The sequence below is a fragment of the Ziziphus jujuba genome, chromosome 2 (assembly GCF_031755915.1).
Source record: "Ziziphus jujuba cultivar Dongzao chromosome 2, ASM3175591v1".
In the NCBI taxonomy this organism is placed as follows: Eukaryota; Viridiplantae; Streptophyta; class Magnoliopsida; order Rosales; family Rhamnaceae; genus Ziziphus; species Ziziphus jujuba.
The window spans coordinates 22,085,282-22,110,703 of NC_083380.1; the positions used below are offsets into that span (position 1 = coordinate 22,085,282).

General features: G+C 32.8%; 1 protein-coding gene and 1 non-coding gene across 2 annotated transcripts; both read left to right on the plus strand.

The window, feature by feature from the left end:
• Positions 1-1,374: 1,374 nt before the first annotated feature.
• On the plus strand, positions 1,375-1,481 carry LOC112491887 (small nucleolar RNA R71). Its single transcript, XR_003056224.1, has one exon. It is a non-coding gene; the product is annotated as a small nucleolar RNA R71 (small nucleolar RNA).
• A 21,483-nt stretch (positions 1,482-22,964) lies between these two features.
• Positions 22,965-23,513, plus strand: LOC132800751 (uncharacterized). Its single transcript, XM_060815011.1, has 2 exons — positions 22,965-23,267; positions 23,367-23,513. Exons 1-2 carry the CDS (start codon positions 22,965-22,967, stop codon positions 23,511-23,513), a joined length of 450 nt encoding a protein of 149 aa, XP_060670994.1.
• Positions 23,514-25,422: the final 1,909 nt, after the last annotated feature.

The following is a 25,422-nucleotide window of genomic DNA, read 5'->3' on the forward strand; positions in this document are numbered from 1 at the left end:
TATTTTCGAATTCTCTTCTAAGGTTGAGCAGCTGCATCTGTCTTGATCTTGTACTTCCTTGGAACTCCTCTTGAAGCTTTTCCCATGCCTGTCTAGGAGTTGTACAAGTCATAATTCTAATGAAGATGTCATCGGTCACAGCAGCTTGTATTGCTGTAAGAGTTTTGTAAGGTCTTGCATTTTCTTCACTATGAAGTTTGATTTGATTTACAGTAGCACCTGCTCTCAATTGTTCTACCTCATAATCAACTTCAACAAGCTCCCAAAGGTCATAAGCTTGAAGATAAGATCTCATTTTGATTGCCCAAACAGGATAGTTGTGGCCATCAAACATGGGAGGTGAAGGTGCTGAAAAATGTGAGGAAGCCATTTAAACCGGTTGGTGTTTTTTGAGTTTTGAATCGGTTTTTGTTGAGGGATTGATGAAATACAAGCTCTGATACCAATTTGAAAGAATGAGGGCAAGGTTAATCAAAAGAAAACAAGGTATGAAGGATTGAAATTGATTTGGAGTGAAGGTGTATCTCGGCTTTGATGTAATAAGCTGCTGAAAATTTGTAACAAGGCCGGTTTTAGTGTTCTCTTGGTTTCAAATGGAAACTAAGGTATATTTCTCCAAAATTCAATATATTCATTCATTGAACTGTAATACATATTTATAGCATACAAAATAGGTGTGAAAGCACACCATGACCGGTTTTAAGGACCAATACAAACAAGTCCTTCATGGTGAAGCAAAACCACATGTGTAAAGTAACTTTGCCACATGCATCATGGTTGGTTGACAAGTGTTGCTGCCTCATTAGTTGCTTCATGGTGAAGTAGTCCTCATGCATGATGACACATGTCCTTCCATGCATTGGTTGAGAGAAAGGCTGAATGGTGAAGCTCCATGTCACCAAGTAGCTTCCATGTCACCATCCTTGTCACCAAGGTGCTTTCCATGTCATCTAGGTGCTTGGTTTTCCTTAAACCCTAATTTGGCTAGTATACTTTAAACAACATATTTTGGTGTCTTTGTGCACCAACTTATCTAGCCTAGATTACACAATTTGTTAGAATTAAAATACAAACCAAATATGAAGCAAACTCAGTTAATGATTTCGGCCAAGGCATTTCAGCTTTTACCTTGCCTTGGTCTTGGTTTTGCATGTTTCATGGCTAACACTTGCCATGATTCTCTAACATACTTAACTTCTTCCAGTTAGTTTCCTCTCACTTAGATATTGGTAGTTATGGGCCATCTATTCAATTAATTCAAATGCTTCAGATTGCCTCTTCTTCATTAAAGAACCTCCTGCAGCTGCATCTACCAATTGTTTATTACCATAATCTAAACAATTATAGAAAATCTGCACCTGTATCCATGTTGGAAATCCATGGTGTAGGCATCTTCTTAATAGTTCCTTGAAGAGCTCCCATGCATCATACAAAGTCTCTTGGTCCCATTGACAAAAATTATTTATATCACTTTTGAATTTCGCGGTCTTTGATGGAAGAAAAAATTTGTCTAGGAATTTTGCCTCCATAGCATCCCATGTAGTGATAGTACTTGTAGGTAAAGAATTTAACCACACTTTTGCCTTGTCTCTAAGAGACCAAGGAAAAACTCTTAGTCAGAAAGCATCATCAGAAGCACCATTTTGTTTAAACATTGATACACAATCAAAGAAAACTAGAAATATGCATGTTAGGATCTTCATGAGTGATGAGGACATGACCAGGAGCACCCCAAGAGGGAGTCCAGTGCCACTTCAAATCTCCACGAAACCAATAACCAAGGCAAGAGCAAAAATGTTTAAAGAAGCACTTAATGGCTTAATCCAGGGGGTGTTCACATCCCAAGGAAGCAAGTTCATTACTGAAGATTAACCAAAGTTGGTCTATATGATTGGAACTGTGGATGCCAACATGAAAGAGAGCCTAACAGATGGAATCCAACAATATGGTGATGTGGCACGTTATGATGACATGGATGGTGATGTGGTACCATGTGGTGACATGGCATTTTGCTGCGTGGAGGGTGATATGGCATTCAATTAAGCTTGGCCGAATTTTATGATTAGGAAAACATTAATTTCTATTTATGTCTTGATTAGATTTTAGCATGTTGCCTATTTACTTTCCTAATTTAGTTTTATTAGGATTTTAATTTACTTTCCTAATTTTATTAGAGTTGAATTAGTCAAAGAATTAAAGGCCACTCAGATTAGGAAACTTGTACTCAAATTAAGTTTCCTAAACCTTAGGTTTCCTAAACCTAATTTTAGGCCACCTTTACTTTTAGCAAATTTAGGAAAGCTATGTAATTTATTTTGCCTATTTAAAGGCACATAATTCATGAATATAAATCAGATTACAATATTGATTCAAAGTGAGAGTGATTCTCTTGGTTCTCTAAGAACTATATCGAACTTTTCAAGCTTTGCCTGTGGAGTTCAAATTTGACTTATCCATATGTTATTCCGCACCCTATTGTGGCGTCTTCACTATACCAAGGTTCTTATCTCAAATATAGGTAGAAGGTCGAGGTCTTCCATTGATAATTGTAATTAGACGGCCTAAATCAATCTTGTTACAAGTTTAGGAACAGGTCATCCTAGGTTCGTATCAATTTGGTATCAGAGCTAGTTTCTAATCATAGGTTTGATCTATCTATCTTTGTTGTCATTATTTCTTTTTGTTCTTCGTTTTTTTTTATTTCTTTGGTTGTATCATCCATTTGATCACTGCATTCTTCTTTGCATCTTTTCGGTTATTTGTTCTACTTCACTCATCCGATCATACCAAACCGAATGAGCATAAAAAATAAAAATAAAAAATTTATTAGCCGAATTTGTTTTCAAACCCTCAGAGGTCGACGGATTGGTCTATTTACATTGAAGTTTGGTACAGTTATGATTACTTTAGTTTGATAAAGATTGTTCTCGTTGCTTGAACGCCAAAAAAAAAAAAATTCGTTCTTAAAATTTTTCTTGTTCTGGTGGTTTGTGGCATTAAATTAGTGAGATTTCAAGAGAAAACAGGCAGTGAAATTTTTTTCGTTGATTTGAAGAGCACCAAAACCAAGCCAAAAATAATACTGCAAATAAGCCTTTCTTTCTTAACTGTTTGGTAGGTCTATTTGGATTGTTACTTGCTAGTTTGATTTAGTTTGAAATTAGTTTGCAAAGAACCAAATAGAATTACTAGAATGATAAAAGACAAGAGAGATGAGAATTATAGAGGGTAAAAACCAAAAATAACTATAGTGTAAACACAAGTGAATTGAGACCTTAAATTTGAGTGAAACACGTGAGGGAGTGTTGTGAGGTCCTTTTTACTAACAAGTTCTGCAGAAAAATCATGTCACAAGATCAAAGCAAAGAAAGTGTGGAAGGAACTCTAGGTGTAGTTGATCCGAAGTTATACATTCAAGCCATGGTGGGAGAACTCCAAAGAGCACAATGGATGGAGATCGGGCATATCCATGATAGGTTCGATAGAATGGAATCATCAATCCAAACACCGCAGCAACAACCACCACAAAGGTTCACTCATGGTCGTGGTAGAGGAAGAAATTCTCCATCACGGGAAGATTTGCAACAAGTTGGAGATGACTATAAGGAAGAAGAAGAAGACATTGGTTCGAGTACTAACCAATTCCGTGGGAGAGAGAGAGATTAGACCAAGGCAATGATTATGGAGGAATTAAAATGAAAATACCATCATTTCAAGGAAAAAGTGATCCAAAAGCTTATCTTGAGTGGGAGAAGAGGATTGAGATGGTATTCGATTGTCAGAACCATTGGGAGGCTAAAAACATTAAATTAGCCGCAGTTGAATTCACAAACTATGCTATTGGATGGTGGGACAAAGAGACACTTTCTAGAAGGCGAGCGGGACAAAGAACCATAGATACATGGGAGGAGATGAAAGCTTTGATAAGGAAGTGTTTTATACCTAGCCATTACTATAGGAGCATTTTTCAAAAGCTACAAAGCTTGTGTCAAGGAAGTAGGGGTGTCGAGGACTATTATAAGGACATGGAGATCCTTATGATGAGGACTTATGTTGAGGAGGATAGGGAGGCTACTATGGCATGTTTCTTGGTGAGTTTGAATAGGAAATAGCCAATCAAGTGGATTTACATCATTATGTGGAGATTAAGGAGATGTTGCACATGGCCATCAAAGTAGAGCAACAACTCAAGAGAAGGGGTACCACAAGACCTAGTATTACTCAAAACACATGGAAAGCAAGCCCATCCACATGGAAACCAAGTTAGCCCAAGTTTGAAGAAAGGGCCACCACACGGCCTAAATTCGAAGTCAAGGCCGAACCATCCTCATCCAAGCAAGTAAATAAACTATATTCATTTTCAACTAGAAATCTAGATATCATATGTTTTAAATGTTAGGGTAGGGGTCATATTGCAAGTCAATGTCCAAACAAGAGTATCATGGTGATTCGGGAAAGTGGAGACGTTGAATTTGAAGAGGAAGAGTCAAATAATGAATGCATGCCACCATTGGAGGACGTTGGTGATAAGATGAAGATGAATACAAGTATCTGTGGCATGGGGACTTATCATTGGTTGCTAGGAGAGCTCTAACTGTATACAAATATAAGAAGGAAGTGCAACGGGAGAACATTTTTCATACTAGGTGCAAAGTCAAGGATAAGGTATGTAGTATGATTATTGATGGTGGGAGTTATACTAATGTTGCTAGTGTTACTATGGTTGAAAAGCTAGGTTTACCCACTATGAAGCATCCAGAACCATATAAGCTACAATGGCTTAATGATTGTGGAAAGTTGAAGGTGAGCAAGCAAGTGAAGATTGCATCTTCAATTGGTGATTATGAAGATAAGGTAGTTTGTGATGTGGTGCCAATGCAAGCTGGTCATATGCTTTTAGGACGTCCATAGCAATTTGATAGAGATACAACCTATCTTGGTGGACATCCACTTCCACCATGAAATTCCCGATAGAATCTTTATAGAATCTTCAAGGTATCTTTTCGGAATCTTTTTAATGCTTAGTTCGTTGGAGCTCAAATCTTTCTTCCCACTATAATTTGACCCAAGGAATCCATTTTTATGCTTGTTTTCTTGAAATTCTTCCTCTTTAACCTAGATCAAGAAAAATACATAATTAAGTATCTTTCCATAATAAATTAACACAAACTAACAAATATTAAGCTATAAATATGGCATCAAATCATCAATATTTTAGAGCTAACAATGTGTAAAATCAACTCGCAAGTGCACGAATCGTTTTCAAGTAATAAAGTGGAAAAATAGGGTTGTCATACCCAAGGGATTAAGAATTAAGTACCAAAGATAATTAGATTTTGGTAATATTTGAACTAGCAATTGAGATGGCAATTGAAAATTAAATAAACTAAATTAAACAAAAACAAAAAATTAAAATTAGATCAATTTCAAGTAAGAGAGTGAGTTTAATAATTATGAATACTAGGGCATTTGATTTCACCACTAACTATTCTAATTTAATTACTTAAATTTGTGAATTTAATTTACTAGTAATTTTGCTAAACATACTTAATCACAATATTAATCAAAAGTAGTTTCCACTCACAATTGATAATATTCACATAACCTAATTTATTCCTTCCGGCCTATAAATTAAATCGTGCAAATTTATTAAGCATAGATTAAGCAAAATAATATGGCATGAGACATAACTATTTTCCAATCAATTATGCATTCATGTAAATCATTGGAGATCTGTAATATTAACCTTTTCCAAGCTCAAATATGATTAAAATCATTCATTCCTTCCAGCCTATGAAAGCATTAAGCATGCCAATGATTTATTAACAAAACATATTACTAACTAAATAAAACTCAACATATATTAAAATAATTCGACCTTCATAGTTAGGGTTACATCATAATCCTAGCTATGAAATTAGTTCATGGCAAAAATAATTTCAACATCCATAATTATAAAGAAAAAAACAATAATGTTCACAATTAAAGAGAAAGAGAAGTAAAATCCTCCTCCAAAAGCTCTCCAAGTCGTAGCCTTCTTCTCTAAGCAAGCCCACGTCGCTATGCCCCCTCCAAACTCTCCAATTGATCTTCTAAAACTCTAAAACTTTAAAACCCTAGAACCCTTAAGAGAACCTTATAAACTCCCAAAATTTGGTTTGTTTCTATTTAAGCCTCCTAAAAGCTCTTAAATAACTCTCTAAACTTGTATATCTCCCTTCAATGTGGTGGGAGCTATATATATAGGACCTTGGAGCCTTTTTCTCTGTTTATTATCAATGTGGGAGTCTTGGAAGATACATTTTTTAGGCCATCAAGACGATTGGGCGAATTTCATGTGTAAAAAGAAAACTTGATATTACTTGCTCTCCAATACTTTCCTTTTCTCTAATTCTTTCTAAAAAAAATAGTTAATTAGTCTTATTTACCCTTAATGAAGCATGTGACATGACATGTGACTCATTAATGATAAATTAATCAATTATCTCTACCTGTCCTAATCTTGGCCCTTGGATTGGCTTGATTCCCTCTCTTAATCTATGGTAGATATTTAACTAGAAATATTTCTTTTTATAAACTCCAAACTTCAAATGATAATATCTTTTTACTCACACCTCGAAATCTAAAACTAATTTGATATTTGAAATCGTCAGATAGTGAGGATTTATATGACATCCACTTCCATCATGAAATTCTCGACAGAATGTTTATGGAATCTTTAAGGAATCTTTTCAATGCTTGATCCGTTCGAGCTTAATCTTGCTTCCCACCATAATTTGACCCAAGGAATCCATTTTTATGGTTGTTTTCTTAAAATTCTTCCTCTTTCACCTAGATTAAGAAAAATAAATAATTGAGTATCTTTCCATACCAAATTAACATAAACTAACAAATATTAAGTTATAAATATGGCATAAAATCATCAATATTTTAGACCTAACACAATACCATTGACTGAAGAGGAAATCTTAACTAAGTTTAATGGAATGAGTTTTGATAACACAAACAAACAAAAAAAATAAATAAATAATTATTCAAATGAGTGTTGGAAAAAGACGTTCATTTTTTCTCGAATTGGAGTATTGAAAAGTTCTACATGTGTGACACAACTTAGATGTCATGCATATTGAGAAAAATTTTGTGAGAGCATATATAATACATTACTCAATATTCCTGGTAAGACAAAGGTGAGAGTTAATGCTTGGTTAGATTTAAAAGAAATGGCCCCTAAGCCATAAGGAAATCAAACTTTCTTACTGCATGCTTGCTATACAATATCAAAGCAAGATAAGAAATTATTTTGTACGTGTTTGGTAGAATTAAAGTTTCTAGATGTTTACTTTTCGAACTTTAGGAATCTAATTTCCATGAAGGAGTTAAAATTGGTAACATTGAAATCTCATGATTGTCATATATTGATGTAACAACTATTGCCTCTTCCAATTCGCTCAATCATTCCTACAAATGTGAGACATGCAATTGCAAGACTTTGTTTATTCTTCAATGCTATTAGTAAGAAGACCATCATTCATGCTGAGTTGGACACAATCCAAAATGATAGATTGCTGGAGAAATTCTTCCCACCATTGTTTTTCAATGTAATGGTTAATTAACTATGCATTTGGTACAAGAGGTTAAATTGTGTGGACCAATACATTTCAGGTGGATGTACTTATTTGAGAGATATATCAAAGCAATGAAAGTTTATGCTTGGAACAAAAATCACCTAGAAGGTTATGTTGTTGAGAGTTATATTTGTGAAGATGTAATTTAGTTTTGTAATGAATATCAAAAGGGTTAGATGCAATTGGAAACTCTATTTGTAGATATGAAAAACTGAATGACAAGGATGATGTTGGTGCCCCTACTAAGGGTGGAAAAACCTAATCACTTGATCAACAATTTTAGGAGCAAGTCTATAGATGTGTATTTCAAATTTACCAAAAGTGGAACCATATATGAGGTACATATAGTTTGTTAAAGTACAATTTAGTAGTTATTTTGTAAATATTTATTAATTTGGATAATTTTTCTTTGTTTTAGTATTCATTTAGAAGCCCTAAAGTTACACAAAAAAAATCGAGGAAGAAAGCAAAATGGCTTCAAGATGAACACAAGCACACATTTATGTATTTGTTACGTGATAAGGTATGCTAAAAATAATTCAGTAACATCAATGTTTTAATTTTAGGTTAGTAAATAATTAATTTATATATATTTTTTCAATAATTAGATTGAACATGAGCAAAGTCAACCAAATCATACTATTTCAAAAACTTTAAGATATTGCACATGATCTGCAACGGATAGTAATGAAGCATGAAAGATATGAAATTAAAGGTGCTCAATTCAACAATTCAAATAAGGATAATAATCATATCACCCAGAATAATGGTGTGAGGTAGTTGCTAAAAGTTAGCATTTTACTAGTACAAAGGACAATAACCCTATTCTAGCTAAGATGGCATACTATGGGGTAATAAGAAAAATATGGGATGTCATTTACAATATGTTTCACATTCCAATACTCAAGTGTGATTAGGCAGATAACAATGGTGTGAAAATTGATGAGATGGATTTTACATGTGTTAACTTAAATAAATTGGATATAAATCTGACTCATTCACTAGGGCTTCACAAGTGCAACAAGTGTTTTATGTTGAAGATTAACTTAATTATAAATGGTATATAGTATTAGGTCCACCACAAATGCTGTTCTGTGAAAGATGAATAGGTTAAAGAATATGTCCTTCGAGATATTATGATGGTTCATACCCCATTTGTCTTTCAGTTGCCAAGTGTGATTAAAAGTGATAATAAGGAAGAATGTGAAGATGGTTATGTTCATAATGATTGCGAGGGATTTGGATAAAAAAACCTACCACCTTCTACATAAATTAGTAATTAGATGCATTTTAATTATTGGTATGAAAATTATATGAACATTTTTTTAAATACATTTTAATTTTTTATGTATACATTAACTTATTGCTTAATTAATTTAATTGTTAATTTGTGCTTAACTAATTTTTCTTTCTAATTAATTTTGTGGAATTATTGCTATTGTTGTCATGAAAAATACATGTATAAATTTTTATTATATTTTTTTTATGTGTACATTAACTTATGCTTAATTAATTTTATTGTTATTATTGTTAATTAATCTATGCTTAATCAATTTTCTTTTAATTAATTTCATGGAATTATTGTTATTGTTGTCATAATAAATACATGTATTAGTTTTTATTATATTTTTTTTATGTGTACATTAACTAATGCTTATTAATTTTATTGTTATTATTGTTAACTAATTTATGCTTAATTAATTTTTTTGTTAATTAATTTCATGGAATTGTTGTTATTATTGTTATATAAGCACATGTATTATTTTTTATTATATTTTTGTTCCATTAAATTATTGTTAGTGTTGTCATGTTGTTATTTGATTTAATTTTTTGTTCTCGGTCCTTTGACTTAGATTTATGGATCCATTTTATCAACATGCCCTCACAGGTGATGATGATGATCGATTCCTATCAAGTGATGAGGCCAGACCGAGCATTATGATTAAAGAATATTAAACAAGAGGGCCTACAATGATGCAAGGTCTTAGGAATGATGTTGGAGAAAGAAAAAATTTAAAACTTGAATATAATGAATTCGGAGTTGCTCTCAACTGGGCAACGATGCAAATGAACAATTTGGAAGGTTCACTAGTCTAAAGTATGATACTAGTTAGTATACATAGTTAGAAAGTGGTGACAAAATAATTGAAAAAGAACCTATGGGATTCAATGAAGGTAATACATTATTTATTTATTGCATATTTAGTTCTTAATTTTATTCCTTTTTTAACTTAACTTATAATTGATTTTATTGGTAATTTTTGTCATTAATTTTTATGATAATTTTTTATTTCCATTATTTTTTCTTTAAAAATATATGAATAATTATTTTTTTATTTCCATTGATTTAACTTATATTTAATTTTATTGTAATTTTTTTAATTTAAAACATATGCATTTTGTTTAGTTTCTAATTTGCGCAATATTTCATTTGTTAGTTAATGTTATTAAATTTGTTTTCAATGTGTAGTAATATTCTAATAAAGATAAGTCACTTAAGAAGAAAACTCTTAAAGATTGTGGGGTAAAGTGGAAAAATTTTTAGAGTTATTTGTATATTAAATTTGTTCGTCCATATTTAGTGATACTCTAAGCATTTAAGCATCCACCCGAGATGTATCAATCCATAACCCAAGAGAAGTGGAATAGATTTCTAAAACAAAATGACTAAAGAGTTTAAGGTATATTTATATGTATTTTTTTCAAATGCTAAGTTACTTATATATCTAATGTGTACGTGTGTTTATAATTTTACAAGAACTAAGTAAGCAACAATCACAAAGAAGAAAACTAAATAAATATCCCCATAAAATGGGTGCATTGGGATATATAAGATTGGAAAGAACTATGATAAATTTTATTTTATACTTGATTTTAAGTATATATGTATTTTTTTTGTTTTATTCACATCGTATTATTAATATTTATTTGTCAACTTTGCAGCAAATTGAAAGGGACACTAATGAATACATCTATGGACATGGGTACGGATGGGAAAAAATGGAAAATATAATAAGGAAATTGAAAATCTTGTAGAAAAAATTGTGAGTATCTATTTACATAAAAATGTCTAACTATAATGTTTAACTATTAGTTTTTACCATATATGATTAATTTTATAATTTATATATTGTTATGATAAAAATATAGATATTTATTTTTTTAGTTTTTAGTTTATGTTTTTTCATTCACTTAATTATGATTAATTTTGTTATCATTATTACCATGCACAATCTATGAATACTTTTTGTTTTGTTTTTAGTTAAATATTGTAATTTTCTAATCATTTAATATAAGAACTCCCATCGGGGAGTGAAATAGAATATGAAACCATAAGCTCCCAAGCAGTGGAAGGAGACCAGGGCTCTAACCATGTGCCTGTTGAAGAATGAGCTAGCAACTTATAGGTATATATATATATACATATTTTGTAGAATGTGCTAAAGAAGAAGACAAAAAAAGAAGAAATTGAGTCTTTGCCTCTAGATAAAATACTTGTAAAAGATTTGGAGACCGATGAGTGTGGAGATCGGCATAGGGGTAGAGGTAAAGATTATACAGTGACTAATTTTTTCCATACACTTAGGCAAAGTTCATAAAAAAAAATAAATAAAAAAAAGAATAAATTGTGCAGAGTGAGAGGATTAGAAAGTTATAACGTATTATTAGTGGTCTTTTGGAGATCATTTTTTTTAAAAAGAGGCAATATTGAAAAGATTAGTGAGCAGTATCTACACGTGGTATTAATATATAGCATCAACACCATACACCTAGACAATAATCTTCACATGAAGAAGCACCATTCATACTCGAGTACATCGTGCTTCACATTCTCATACTCATACTCGGGTAACACATAAAAACCATACACATGATGACCATGTTATCTATGGACCCCACCTGCTACTAGACTTGATGTCCACCTATTGATCCATCACCTATGATATCTTCAGAGGTATTATAACAAAAAATTAATATATATTTACAATTAATAAATATGTTTAATTTTTATTATTTTCGTTCATTTTTTATGTTTAATTTTGTTATCATTACTGCCATGAGAACTATATAAATATATTTTATTGCTTTTAATTTTTATTGTTGCCATGAAAAAAAAAAATATATATATATATATATTACAATTAATAAATAAATGTTATTTATTGAAGTTTATCATATTAATTAGTTTTTCTAACTTTATTTAAAATTCAGGTATTAAATGCAATCTTACACAAGAAAGTGTTGAAAATATAGGAGCACATAATACTATGATTCCTTTTATCCCATAGGATGTGTATCATGGTGTTATGTTAGGTCATGAAAATTTGGAAGTCATTGGTGGTGAGGTGATTGATAGATTTTCCCTATTACATGTACCATTATTTGATATTAGACGTATCAGTGATGTAGAAAGGGTATTTATTGAATGATCTAGACATCTTATTATTTTATCATCGGACGAGGCACCTTGTGATTCAACTATATGTATATGTATGTAATGATTTTTTTTTATTATTATATTAACACTTTGTTTATTGATATTTGTCGGGAAGTTTGAAGAAAAACCATACTATAGGTAAAGAATCGATTACAACTAATTTGAATGTTACACCTAAGTCTCACATGTCGGAAGCACCTTGTGATGATAATGTTGTCTTATCAATAGTTTCCTCACCAATCCACAAGTTGTTACATTGAATTGATAATGTCCATATGAATTATTTATGAACATTTCATTTGATAGAAAGAAATATGGGGTATGAACAAGATTTGTGCATATCAAAGAAGGACATAACTGAATTTTGCTACATACATGAATTATCTTTCGAATGCATCTTATTCTACATAAGGTAACTTAAACTTAATTTCGTTTACTTTTAATTTTTTAAAGCAATTAATTATAATTGTAATTATATAAAATTATATCACTTGTAATTTGATCATGAGGGCACACACAAGAAGAAGGAAATTATTGTTTTGTTCATCCTACTAGTATTGCACCAATTGATCAAGAGGCAAATTCTCATGAGAGAATTATAAAAATATTGAGTAAATGGCAACATGTCAGACAATGTCATCTATAGTTCTTTTCATATTGTGCAAAGTATGTTTTGTTAAGTTATTATAAGTTTTGTTGCATAATTAATTTAATTATATGACATATTAACCATTTAACTTATGGGTTTTTAGCAATTGTTGAATGTTAGGTGTTATTGATCTATACAAAGCAGTAGTATAGTTTTATGATTCATTGAAGAATCATATTCCTAAGGATTTTAGATCTTTGCTCGATGAGTAAGTTAATTAAATAATATTTTAGTAAATTAAATGGATTTTAGATCTTTGCTCGATGAGTAAGTTAATTAAATAATATTTTATTAAATTAAATGTATAATAACTTTTCATAATATTTAAATTTAATTTAAATATTAATATTTATATAGTGCATTCATTGATTGGAATAAAGGAAACATAATAGAAAAAAGCTTCGCTGGAAAAACAACACTAAGGTAATTATTATCTTTAAAGTGTGCATTATTTCATTCTTTTTTTTTGGTTATTTTACATCCTTGTTATCTAATAATATATTTAAATTATGTTTACAAATTTAGACTCTTAAACATTCTAGAAGCATAGAATGTAGTTATTATATTATGATGATAATAAGGGGTATCATTATGAGAAATGTACCATATGAAAACTTACAAACAATAATAATTATAACATTTTAGTAATTATTTTCTACTAATTAATACTTTATTAATTATTTTATGTTTTAATAATTTTTTAATATAATTTTTTCATGTGCAATATGAGGGTATTAGTTGGTCATGAAATGATGTCAACTAGTCTAGAGCTGAATGGGCATCAATTATGATTTCAAACCTTTCATCTCAATTAATAAAGTAGTTTGTTTTTGTTTAAAAATCATACATAACTATATATATTAGTTAATCAAATAGTATAATTATTATTTAAATTAATTTTTAGTTCATTAGAATATTTTTTGTTATGCAAATATTTATTAAACTTATATTTGAATTTTGTTGTCTGTTATTTATAATGCATGAAACTATTAAACAATTATGATTTGGTAAAATTAAAAACAATATTTATTTAAAAAATAATAAATAAAACCATAAAAGATGCTTTTAAAATAAAAATGTCGTTTAATAATACAATATTATGAGACACTTTTCTTTTGAAAACTTCGCTAAACAATAACATTAAGTGACACTTTGATAAAACAATGTTGCTAATAATTTCACATGATGCTTCTGCCTTCAAGATCATGTGACACTTAATTAAATTAAACGTCACTAAATAATATATCAGGCGATGCTTTTTAACAAAGTGTTGCCAATGTAACTTCAAGAGAATCTTTTCTAATTAAAAGCATTGCTTATTCCTCTTTAAACGATGCTTCTATTCAAAAAATCATTGCGAATTTATAACTAAACGACGTTTTTGCTTAAAAAGCATTGCTAAATATAGCTTCAGGTGCCACTCTTTGAAGGTCGTGCATACATTGTTTTTGTACTTTATAATATTTTTTGTAATGCTTTTGACAGCTTCATCATTTAATTTAGGCAACGCTTTCAAAAAAGTCAGCTTTTTTTTTTTTTTTTCTTTTGGTAAATTTAAAGATGCTGGATCAGGCGATGCATTGTTTAATGTCGGTTTTTATTTTACACAACAACTAAATTGTGTCTTCTATCATTGTTTTTCTTGTAGTGGCATCTGATAAGGTTAAATGCTAAATATAATTATATATAAAGTGCATGCCCTCGATGAAGTTCCATTTTTTTGGAAGCCACTCGGAATAGGCTTGGCTTAGAGTAGGCCTACCAATGTGTCGTGTTAAATCCTTTTCATGTCATATTATGTCGTGTTCGTAAGGAATTAGGTTAACGAAAACACAACCCATTAAGCTTTCGTGTGAAAATAGATAAACCCGTGATGTGAATCCATCCATGCCCGCACAACCGATGATGTGATTCCATCCGAGCCCGCTCAACCGATAACCCGCTGGGGTGCTGACCCGACACGGATGAAGACCAAGTTAATCACAATAGCTCAAATTAAGAGATTTAAGGACAAACTAGGAGCATTTATATAGGGGGTAATCAATTCTCAATAGAGCTTGTCCATACTTGAATATACAAAGCCTATTCTAAGCATCCAAGTGGTGGAAGCTGATACGAACCCGGATAGCAGTTTTGGTGCAAATATGGACAACGGGCAGCATGAAATAGTTCCAAATCTTTATGGGTTCAATACATATGTCTAAGAGGATAAAGAATCAATTCAAGGCAGCTTCAAAGGCATTCAAAAAGGGGTTGTACGAACAGCTTTAAATTTGGCCTATTTTTTATTGTATTTTGTGCTGGCTGTACTATATTTTGCTGAGTTGGCTTTTTCTTTCTCTTCCAAGCATGGGCAACGTGTGGGACTTCATGGTCAGCTTATTTGGCATCCTAAAAAGCATATTGAAGTTAATTTGGAGCTCAAATTGGTCAAAATCAACTTAGTCAAAAAGCTAGTATTTTAGTTTCCCAATTTGATTCTACTTTTTGTTTTAGGAAATTAGCATTACTTTTTTGATTTTTTATTTATTTATTTGCTGGAGAAATAAATTTAGGAAAGTTATTATTTTAGCATTTCAATTGTAAATTAATTAATTCCTAATTCAAAATAAAGGAATTAATTAATCCAAATTAGTTTAAGATAAGAAACTAGGAAAAATTAGCCACTTTCCTTTTCTCTACTTTCCTTCTCTCCACACTTTGAGTCTGATTTTGAATTAATTTTTTAAGGTTTTTTCTTTGTAATTTTAGCCTATTTAAAGGCTTATTTTCAATGAGAAATCAAGCTTGAATTTTATACAGAAAATTATTTGTGAGATTGAATTCTCTTTGTTCTTTTGAACACCTAAAACACCATTAGTGAATAAGTGTTTTAGTTTGACTTATCAATAGGCCTTCCATCACCTATTGTGGCATCTTCATTATATACCAAGGTTTCTAATCACAGGTTGGTTAGGGGTCAAGGTGACCATTAGAACTTGAACATAATTAGATCCGGGCTAATATAATACGAGTTTAGGAACAGGTGGTCCTAGGTTCGTATCATTTGGTATAAGAGCCAAATTTTGTTCAGGTTTGATCTATCTTTATTTGCTTTAGTTGTTTTTGTGTTATTCTGCAATTTTAGCATTAGGTTAAGGTTGCATCCATCCCATACACGTTCTGCATCATTAAAAATAAAAATAAAAAATTTCATTCCTAGTTGAATTAGGTTTCCTAGTCTTATCGTATTTTTGTTTCCTAGTTTGTTGGTTGTTTTTCATCATTGTTCTTGTTAATTTTGGTTTTTGTTGATTTTTCTTTGCTATTTTAGTCTTAAATATTTGCATTCATATATTCAAAAATAAAATAAAATTTGAAGAGTGGGGTTTGCGGAATATTAAAAAAAAAAAGAACTGCACTTTTGTATTTTGTTGGAGGCCAAGGATTTGGCGGATTTTGGTATGGAATTGCAAATTTTAGTGTTTATCTTCGCTACTACAGTTGTTTATGTTCTGAGAGTGAAAAAAAAAAAAGAAAAAAAAGAAGAAGGAAAGCTGAATAAAAAAAAAAAACTAAAAAAAAAAATCGGTTGTTGGAATTTGGTGTTTGCTGGAAATTTCCTTGAACTGCTGCATTGTTCACTATTTGTTACATATTTGGAGTTGCTGGAGAATTATTTTTGTTGTTGGATATTTGAATTTTGGGTGCTTAAATTATTTGGATTAAAATTAGTTAAAGGATTTGATACAAAACTTGAATTACAAGAACAACAACCAACACTTTTCTATATTTTTGTTCTCTTTGATTCTTGTTCGTATTTGAATTTTTTTTTTCTAGAATTTTATTCTTGAAATCATAATCTATTACCATCTGGTCCAGTTCTTCAAAATTCCAAAGTTTTCTCATTAATTTGCTTTATTTTACTTAGAAAAGTCGAAAACTAGGTTTTGTTGAATTCCTCCAGTATTGCCTATTTTTTGCTACTGTTTTGTTGATAAGTTTAATTAAAACATACTTGTGATCTAATTGCTGTTTTTTGGGTGTTTTAATTAGAACTTTGAGATAATTCATTGAGAGAAAAAAGGTAAGAGAGTGTGAGCACTAAAGAGGGTTAAAAGCCGAAACAAGTGTGCAAACACGAGTGTCGAGTTCTTAATTGAGTGAAACACGTGAGGGAGTGATATTTGGTGAGAATTTATTTTATTTTGCATTATTTATACTAACATGGCAGATTTAAGGGTGAGAAGAGGAGATCCACCTTTGAGAATCAATGAAGAAGAGTCTGTAGGATTCCATGGTGGTTCCCGAGCTTCGGGAAGTGGTGAACAAACAGACATGAGGGCTGTCTTGGAGCAACTATAGTGGATGAATACTCAATTTGACCATTTAAATCAGAGGATGAATAGGTTAGAAACATCCCAAGGAGTGCCGAATATAAGGATAGATGCTCATGGAGGCCGAGGCCGAGGTCGAGGAGGCCGTGGGCGGCCAAGAGAGGAGTTTGGGGAGGAAAATGTTGGAGATGATTTTGAAGAAGGAATGGATGAAACAGTTGCTGTCCAAGAGAGGCTAGGCTGTGGGAGGCATAGGAGAGAATGTAATACCCCGTACCAAAAAAAAAATATACATGATTAAACAAGTTTGACCAAATTGACTAAGTTTGACCAAGTGAACAATATATGGGTTCAAGTTGACTTTTTCAATAGCCAATATTTTTGGTTTGACTAAGGTACAATGATGTAGATCTCGTCGATACGAGTTCATAGACTGGCGGCACCGCTGTTTTGCCCATTTTCGGCCAACCACCACTTACATGCGCCAGCCACCTAGGAAGGTCACCTGAAGGCGAGCTTAGCCATGAAATTTCATGACAAAAAGCGGCCGGATGCGCCTAGATCGGGCTGGCGAAGTCCACAGCGGCCGGTGAGGTGGGTCGTCGGATTTTCTCATTTTTTGGCCGTTTCAGGCCAACCCATACATCTTTTCCACTATTTTCGACCCCTTTGAACTCATTTCCGTGGTTATTTTGTCTAGATTCCTCACCGTTTGAAAGATCCGATAACGAGAAGTTCGGCCGATGCTTTAATAGTGTTTTCCGGCCACCGGAGGAAACTTTGGACCAAGGTGAGCATACTGATGGGTTCCTTGTCTCTTGGGCTTTTTGCCAATATAAAGTTTGTGAATTTTGGAGTTCCTTTGATAATTTTTCCATTTTTGGATCAATTAGTTAATTTTCGGATAAGTTGGGGACTGTATTTGGACAAAATTAGTCAAATTAGTTAAAATTGGAGTTGAATTAGTAAAATTGGATATTATTAGGACCCATTAGGTGGTTCGATTTCGAAATATTAGGCTTCGGGTAAAAATCCCCAATTTTGGGTACCGGGTCCTAATGACACGCGGTATAATTGGACTGTCCGGTATCCAATTTATGCAATTTTGTAGTACTATAAATCATTTTGAGACATTTGGGTTATACAAGTGTCTCTGGTTTAGTTGTTTGGAGCCTGAGGAATATTTTATTATATTACAGGCATTCAAGTTGAGCTTGGAGGCAATCCTGTATAGGAGAACGCATGAGCATCTACAGTACTATGAGTGGTTATATCATTTTTAAATGATTTGGGTATATAGTATAGTATATATGTGGTTTAAATATTTTACATATATATCATTTGTTTGAAATGTTGTTTTATGCATATATAAATATTTGCTTTCACATATATGTGTTATCATTTTATATGACTTTTGATAATATTTTAAGTGATTTTCAATTTTAATGGGTCCATAAACAGACTTGTGATATTTAAATATCTTGGTAATTAAATTGAGATTTTAAATCATTCTGGAAACTATTTGGTTTGAGAAACCAGATTGAAAATCATATGATTTTAAGCATGACCAAATATTTTATATTTTTATGTGCTTAAAATTGGTTTATGGTGAATATATTTCACTGTGGTATTTCTGGTTTTCGTATGAAATGATATTTTGAGATTTTGAAGTATTTAATTAAGAGGTGGAAGTTTAAATGTTACATTATGATTTATGATACAGTATCGTTTAGAAAAGTATATATATAATCTTACAAGATTGTTTCATATATATTGTATTGGTTATTTTTAAATTGATGTAACCATATAATGCCAATACCTTGGATCAGTATTATATTATATTATATTACCGCGCGCTGGGTTTACCATGGTGTCGTGAGGTTAGTTTCATCCAACGGTTATCTATTATTACCACGGACTGTGAGGTCGGGTTTATCCGACGGTTTATTATTATCACCACGGTGCCGTAAGGTTGGTATCATCCAATGGTTTATTATTGCCACGGACCATGAGGTTGGGTATGTCCCGACGGTTATTTATTATTTCCACGACACCATTCATATATTGAAGGTCGTGAGGTGGGTGTATCCCACGGTTTACAGATTGGCACATCGTATGGTATATTGTATATGTTTGTATATATTGTTGATTTACAAATATTGCGGTGATTTCTACATTTTCAAATTTATTTGATGGAACTTTATTTATTATAGTTTATGCTCAAATATTTATATCTGGATTTGAGACATTTCATAATATTACAATGATCGTTTATTCATACTTTTGAGCATCGATTTTTATGATATTAATTGGGGTACAAGTTTGGGCTTTGTGAAATGATTTTTAAACGGGAAACTTTTCAACGAGTGGAATGAGAGGTCTTGAGAGAAAGATTTTTCAGAAATAAATCATTATTTTTCTATTATACTATGCCACTCACTGAGATTTCTTTATCTCACGTTTTATTGTTTTAAATTCGTTCCCCTTGGCCCAGTCAGCTAGTAGCAGTCTACCTCGCGTATAGCTTATCGCTTGTTTCCTTCCACTACAGCAGCCGTATTTATCATTTCTTCACCTATTGTACTCATAAACTTTGTTGACACTCTTAGAATGCTCTAATTTTAATTATGGGACTCAGTAGAGACCATGGTACTCATGTGTGTAGTTACGGCTTGTAGTATAGTAGGCTGGTTGCGGACTTATTTATATATATATATATATATATTGAGGTATTAATGTTAATGCTGGTGTTTGATTATCTACGTTTTAATGCGAGGTTCCATTGGATATTTTCTACGGATTGTCCAGTGGGACTTCACTAGGCGGGATCGCCCGGGAGGTCTTGAGAGGGTTCCCGGGGTGGGTACTGTCAGCTTGGTGTCAGAGCTTTAGGTTCTAAATTCCTCGGGGTTGCGCATTGCTGTGCAACTCATCTTGTGTTTTGCATAGTTTCCTAACCTATTTCTTAACATTGATTTAATTTCTTTTATTCGTGGAAATAGTTCCCTTTTTTTTTCCTTATGGCGCACAGAGGTAGATGTAGGTCTCAGCAAGCTTCAGCCGAAAGTACGGATGCACCCACTTATGAGGAACATCTTGTCGAGCGTCTGGCTTGATCACTTGAGAGGAGTGGGTTTATTAGGTATTCTGTTAAGTAGGCTTGTAGACTTGGAGCAGTTGGTTGCGATGGCTCCATAGATCCTATGCAATGTCCGGATGAGAACAAGGTCCCATTAGTTAGCTTTATGCTAGAAGGAAACTTGAGGAAGTGGTGGACGTATGAAAGGATTAGGAGACATCACCCTTGAACATAGTTTAAGACTACATTTCACATTGAGCTTTGTTCTCCAACCTTTATTAAGATTAAGAAGTTAAAGTTAAGACACCACTCAGGGTTCAAGACAATGGATAGTGAACAACGATAGCAGTTTTTTTTTTTTTTTTTTTTTTAGAGATCTGCAGTTCGAGGTAGCTTATGTGGTAGGTTTGATGATGGGTAGTGCCAATAGGATGGATCATGCTTTCATTACAAGCAGTCGGAACACTTTAAAAATGATTAACCTTATCGAGAATATGGTCATGCTAGAGCTTTACGACCGAGTGCATAATTTCAACTGATTGATGGGTACAAAGTATATGATACATAAATAGGCCAGACTTCAAGAGATTCTACCAACACTGGACAACAGTCTTCATCCACAGCCAAAGGCACTCTGTCAGAAGGGATGACAACTTACCAGAGGTAAGGTATATGCTATGATCAATTAGGAGGATCACTCTGATGTTGTGACAGATACATTATCTATGCTTGGTAGTGACGGACATATTTTATTGGCTCAAGGACCACACACTCTTTATTTTTACGTGAATATGTTACACTAGTCGAGATGACTCAAGTTCGTTAGGGGTATTACCTGAAAGGTTCCACATCCATAGGAGGATTCTTCTAACCTCGTTAGGTATTTAAGAGTAGTTATCTTCGTTGCATGGAAATTAAGGTTCTTAATATTAGAATCTAGTATAGGTAAAGTTTATTTATGCATTTTGGTGATCTTGTGTTGGACAATTTGCTGGGAATTAAGTGGTGAATTTCATAAGTTGGTTTTGTAGCATCTGCTTTTGGATGATGATTTTAGATCTTGGTTTTGATATTTTGTTTTCTTGAAGACTGAGGGTTTTATATCGATGATGTTTTATGGATCTAAGGTGGTTGATATTCTTGATGGTAACATAATCTCCTAAGGAATATGATTTTTGGGGCATAACTAGAATATAAGCAAGTAATGAATGTTTTCTTATGATTTGAGAATCTAGTAACTAGTTTATAGTATTTGGTTGTGATAATAGAATTAAGATTTAAGTTTCCTTATTGCTTGAGGTATGTATTCTTGGAGTTTGTTTGAAATTGGACGAATTTGAGGTATCTTCAAGAATGACATTTGAGATGATGAGAGGACTCGGACTTGATCTTTTGGCTTCATATTTCTTGGTGTTGACAATCTTGAGGATTTATTTAGGCTTTATAAGCAATCTAAAGCTCTCCATTGGAATAAATATAAGGAACTTTGTTTTATGACTTTGATGAATTTGGTTAAAAGAAAGGTGTTTGTCAAGGTTAAAGAAATTGGATAGTCAATGAGGAACATGGATCTTATAATTGCAAGTACTAAGAGTGTAATCGGAGGCAAAGAGAATAATTTACATTTTAACTTTGTGACACTAGTATTTGGTTTGAGGAAATTAGATTTAAGTTCTAAGCCTTCTTTTTTAATTGATGGATGGATTTTCTTTTAGAAAGTTATGAGTTGTTACTTATGCTTCTAGACAGTTGAAGAAGCACGAGCTGAATTATCCGACTCATGAGTTAGAGCTTGCTACAATGATTTTTATATTGAAAGCTTGGAGGCACTACTTGTATAGAGTTGCTTGTCGGACCCTTACTGATCATAGGAGCACTAAGTATTTGTTTCCTCAGAAGGAGTTGAACTTAATGCAAAGGAGACGGATAGATTGCTCAAAGATTATGATTGCACTATTTCTTTGATGTTTGAGTTGCACAGTTGGGTGTTAATTTGTGCATGCATATTTCATGAAGACTTTTTACTAGCTTTTGACTACGACCAATACTTATGGATTGTGTTTTTGAGGTCTAATTTGAAGTCCCTTACTTAATGAGTATAAGAAGGAAAGCTAAATAAGGGGGAAGTCAGATTTCACTATCAGAGACAATAGAGCATTGGTGATTGGTTCTAGGCTTTGTGTTCCCACAAATGAAGAGCTGAAAAGGCAAGTACTGGATGAAGCGCATAGTTCTGCGTATGCCATGCACCCTGGTAGCATCAAAATGTACCATACCTTGAAAAAGCATTATTGGTGGGTAGGGATGAAAAGAGAAGTTGCTGATTATGTATCCAAGTGTTTCATTTGCCAATAAGTGAAAGTAGAGAGATAAGAGCCTTTTGGACTTCTACAACCCTTACCCATCCTAGAATGGAAATGGGAGCGCATTACGATGGATTCTGTATTCAAGCTTTCCCCCCACAGATCAGAGGCATGACGGTATTTGGGTGATCGTGGATCGACTCACTAAGTCTGCACATTTCCTACCCTTTCGTGAGAAGTTTTCTCCTCAAAAGTTAGCGGAACTCTTTATGAATCATATAGTGAGCTTGCATGAAGTGTCAATATTGATTATATTTGATAGAGATCCATGGTTCACTTTAAGATTTTGGCGAAGATTAATGAATGAACTTGGTGTCAAGTTGAATTTGAGTACTGCTTTTCACCCTCAGACCGATGGATAATCTGAGAGGACTATTCAGACCTTAAAGGACATGTTGAGGTCATATGTGCTACAGTTCAAGGTCAATTGGAATGAGTATCTCTACCTTTAGCAAAGTTTACCTACAACAATAGCTATCACTCGAACATTGAAGATGTCACCTTATGAGGCGTTGTATGAGAGACAATGTCGGACTCCATTATGTTGGAATGAGACTAGTGAAAGGAAACTTCTAGACTCTGAGATTGTACAGGCGATAGTGGATAAGGTCAATATTATACGGGCCAAGTTGAAAGCAGCACAAGACAGGCAAAAGAGCTATGCAGATGTGCGTAGGAAGGATCTCAAGTTTGAGGTTAGCGATCGAATATTCTTAAGGCTCTCTCCTTGGAAAGGTGTAGTACGTTTTGGAAAACGAGGGAAGTTAAGTCCTCGCTACATTGGACCGTATGAGATAGTAAGAGGATAGGTCCAATGGCTTACAGGATTGACTTGTCGGAGGAGCTTTCTCGAGTCCATGATGTGTTTTTTTTTTCACATCTCCATGCTCCGCAAGTATATCTCAGACCCATCACATGTGTTGGAGACACCGGAGATTGAATTTAAGGATGACTTATCTTATGAGGAGCAGTCAGTGCAGATTTTAGGAAGGGAAGAGAAAAGGCTTCGCAACAAGATTATAGCTTTGGTGAAGGTTCTTTAGAGAAACCAAATTGTCGAGGAGGCGACTTGGGAGCGAGAGTATCAAATGCGGAGTATTCTTACCTGTTCCAAAACTAAAGTATGAATTTCATGGACGAAATTTCTTTAAGGGGGGTAGGTTGTAATACCCCGTACCAAAAAAAAATATACATGATTAAACAAGTTTGACCAAGCTTGACCAAGTGAACAATATATGGGTTCAAGTTGACTTTTTCAATATCCAATATTTTTGGTTTGACTAAGGTACCATGGTATAGATCTCATCGATACGAGTTCATAGACTAGCGGCACGCCAAATTCTGAGTTACGAATAAAAAGTTATGGTTCTAAGAAGTTTTAAATCAGTGTCCAAGCCAGTCCCCAGTTTTTGTCTGTTAGTGACCCAACGCTTTATATAAGCCTAGGGAGGAGGACTTGGAGGATGAACCCGAAACTTTGAAAGCATCCAATGCTGAATTAAACTTGGTTTCTAGGAGAGTACTTGCTGCATACAAAGATGAGGATGAAATTCAAAGAGAGAACATCTTCCACACCCGATGTGAAATTCAAGGTAAGATTTGTAGTATGATTATTGATAGTGGAAGTTGTACAAATGTAATTAGTAACATTGTAGTTGATAAATTAGGCTTAACAACTATTAAACATCCAGAACTTTATAGATTACAATGGCTTAATGATAGTGGTGAAATGAAAGTGAATAAACAAGCCAAAGTAAAATTTAGTATAAATAAATATGTGGATGTTATTTTGTGTGATGTTGTGCCTATGCATGCCGGACATATTCTATTAGGTAGACCATAGCAATTTGATAAAGATGCTACTCATTATGGTCAAGAGAGTTGTATTGTTTTTAGATTTAAAGGTAAGAAGGTCAAGCTGGAGCCATTGACCCCGAAGGAGGTTTTTAGAGATCAACTACAAATGCAACAAAGAAGGGAAGCCGAAAGGCTCAAAGAGAAGGCTAGTATGGTACCAAGGGTTCCACCATCCATTCAAAAGGGGAAAGGTGAGCTTGATGTCCAAGGTAAGTCCTCTAAAACCCAAGTTGAGTGGAAAAAATTTAAACAAATCCGAGAGTAAGATACATGGGGTAATCAATTCTCAACAGAGCTTGTCCATACTTGAAGATACAAAGCCTATTCTAAGCATCCAAGTGGTGGAAGCCGATACGGACCTAGGTAGCAATTTTGGTGCAAATATGGACAATGGGCAGCATGAAATGGTTCCAACTCTTTATAGACTCAATACATATGTCTAAGAGGATATGGAATCAAGTCAAGGTAGCTTCAAAGGCATTCAAAAAGGGATTGTATGGACAGCTTCAAATTTGGCCTGTTTTTTATTGTATTTTGTGATGGCTTTACTGTATTTTGCTGAGTTGGCTTTTTCTTTCTCTTCCAAGCATGGGCAACGTGTGGGACTTCATGGTTAGCTTACTTGGCATCCTAAAAAGCATATTGAAGTTGATTTGGAGCTCAAATTGGTCAAAAACTGGTCAAAGTCAATTTAGTCAAAAAGCTAGTATTTTTGTTTTCTAATTTGATTCTACTTTTTGTTTTAGGAAATTACCATTACTTTTTGGTTTTTTATTTATTTATTTGTTGGAAAAATAAGTTTAGGAAAGTTATTATTTTAGCATTTCAATTGTAAATTAATTAATTTCTAATTCAAAATAAAGGAATTAATTGATCCAAATTAGTTTAGGAAACTAGGAAAAATTAGCCACTTTCCTTTTCTCTACTTTCTTTTTCTCCACACTTTGAGTCCGGTTTTGAATTAATTTTTTAGGGTTTTTTCTTTGTAATCTTAGCCTATTTAAAGGCTTATTTTCAATGAGAAATCAAGCTTGAATTTTATACAGAAAATTATTTGTGAAATTGAATTCTCTTTATTCTTTTGAACACCTAAAA

Excerpts from the sequence above, each read along its gene's own strand:
- LOC132800751 (XM_060815011.1), top strand. The coding sequence starts at position 22,965 with ATGTCACCTTATGAGGCGTTGTATGAGAGACAATGTCGGACTCCATTA. Across the intron at positions 23,268-23,366 it reads ACATTGGACCGTATGAGATA|TATATCTCAGACCCATCACA; the intron begins GTAAGAGGATAG and ends ATGCTCCGCAAG.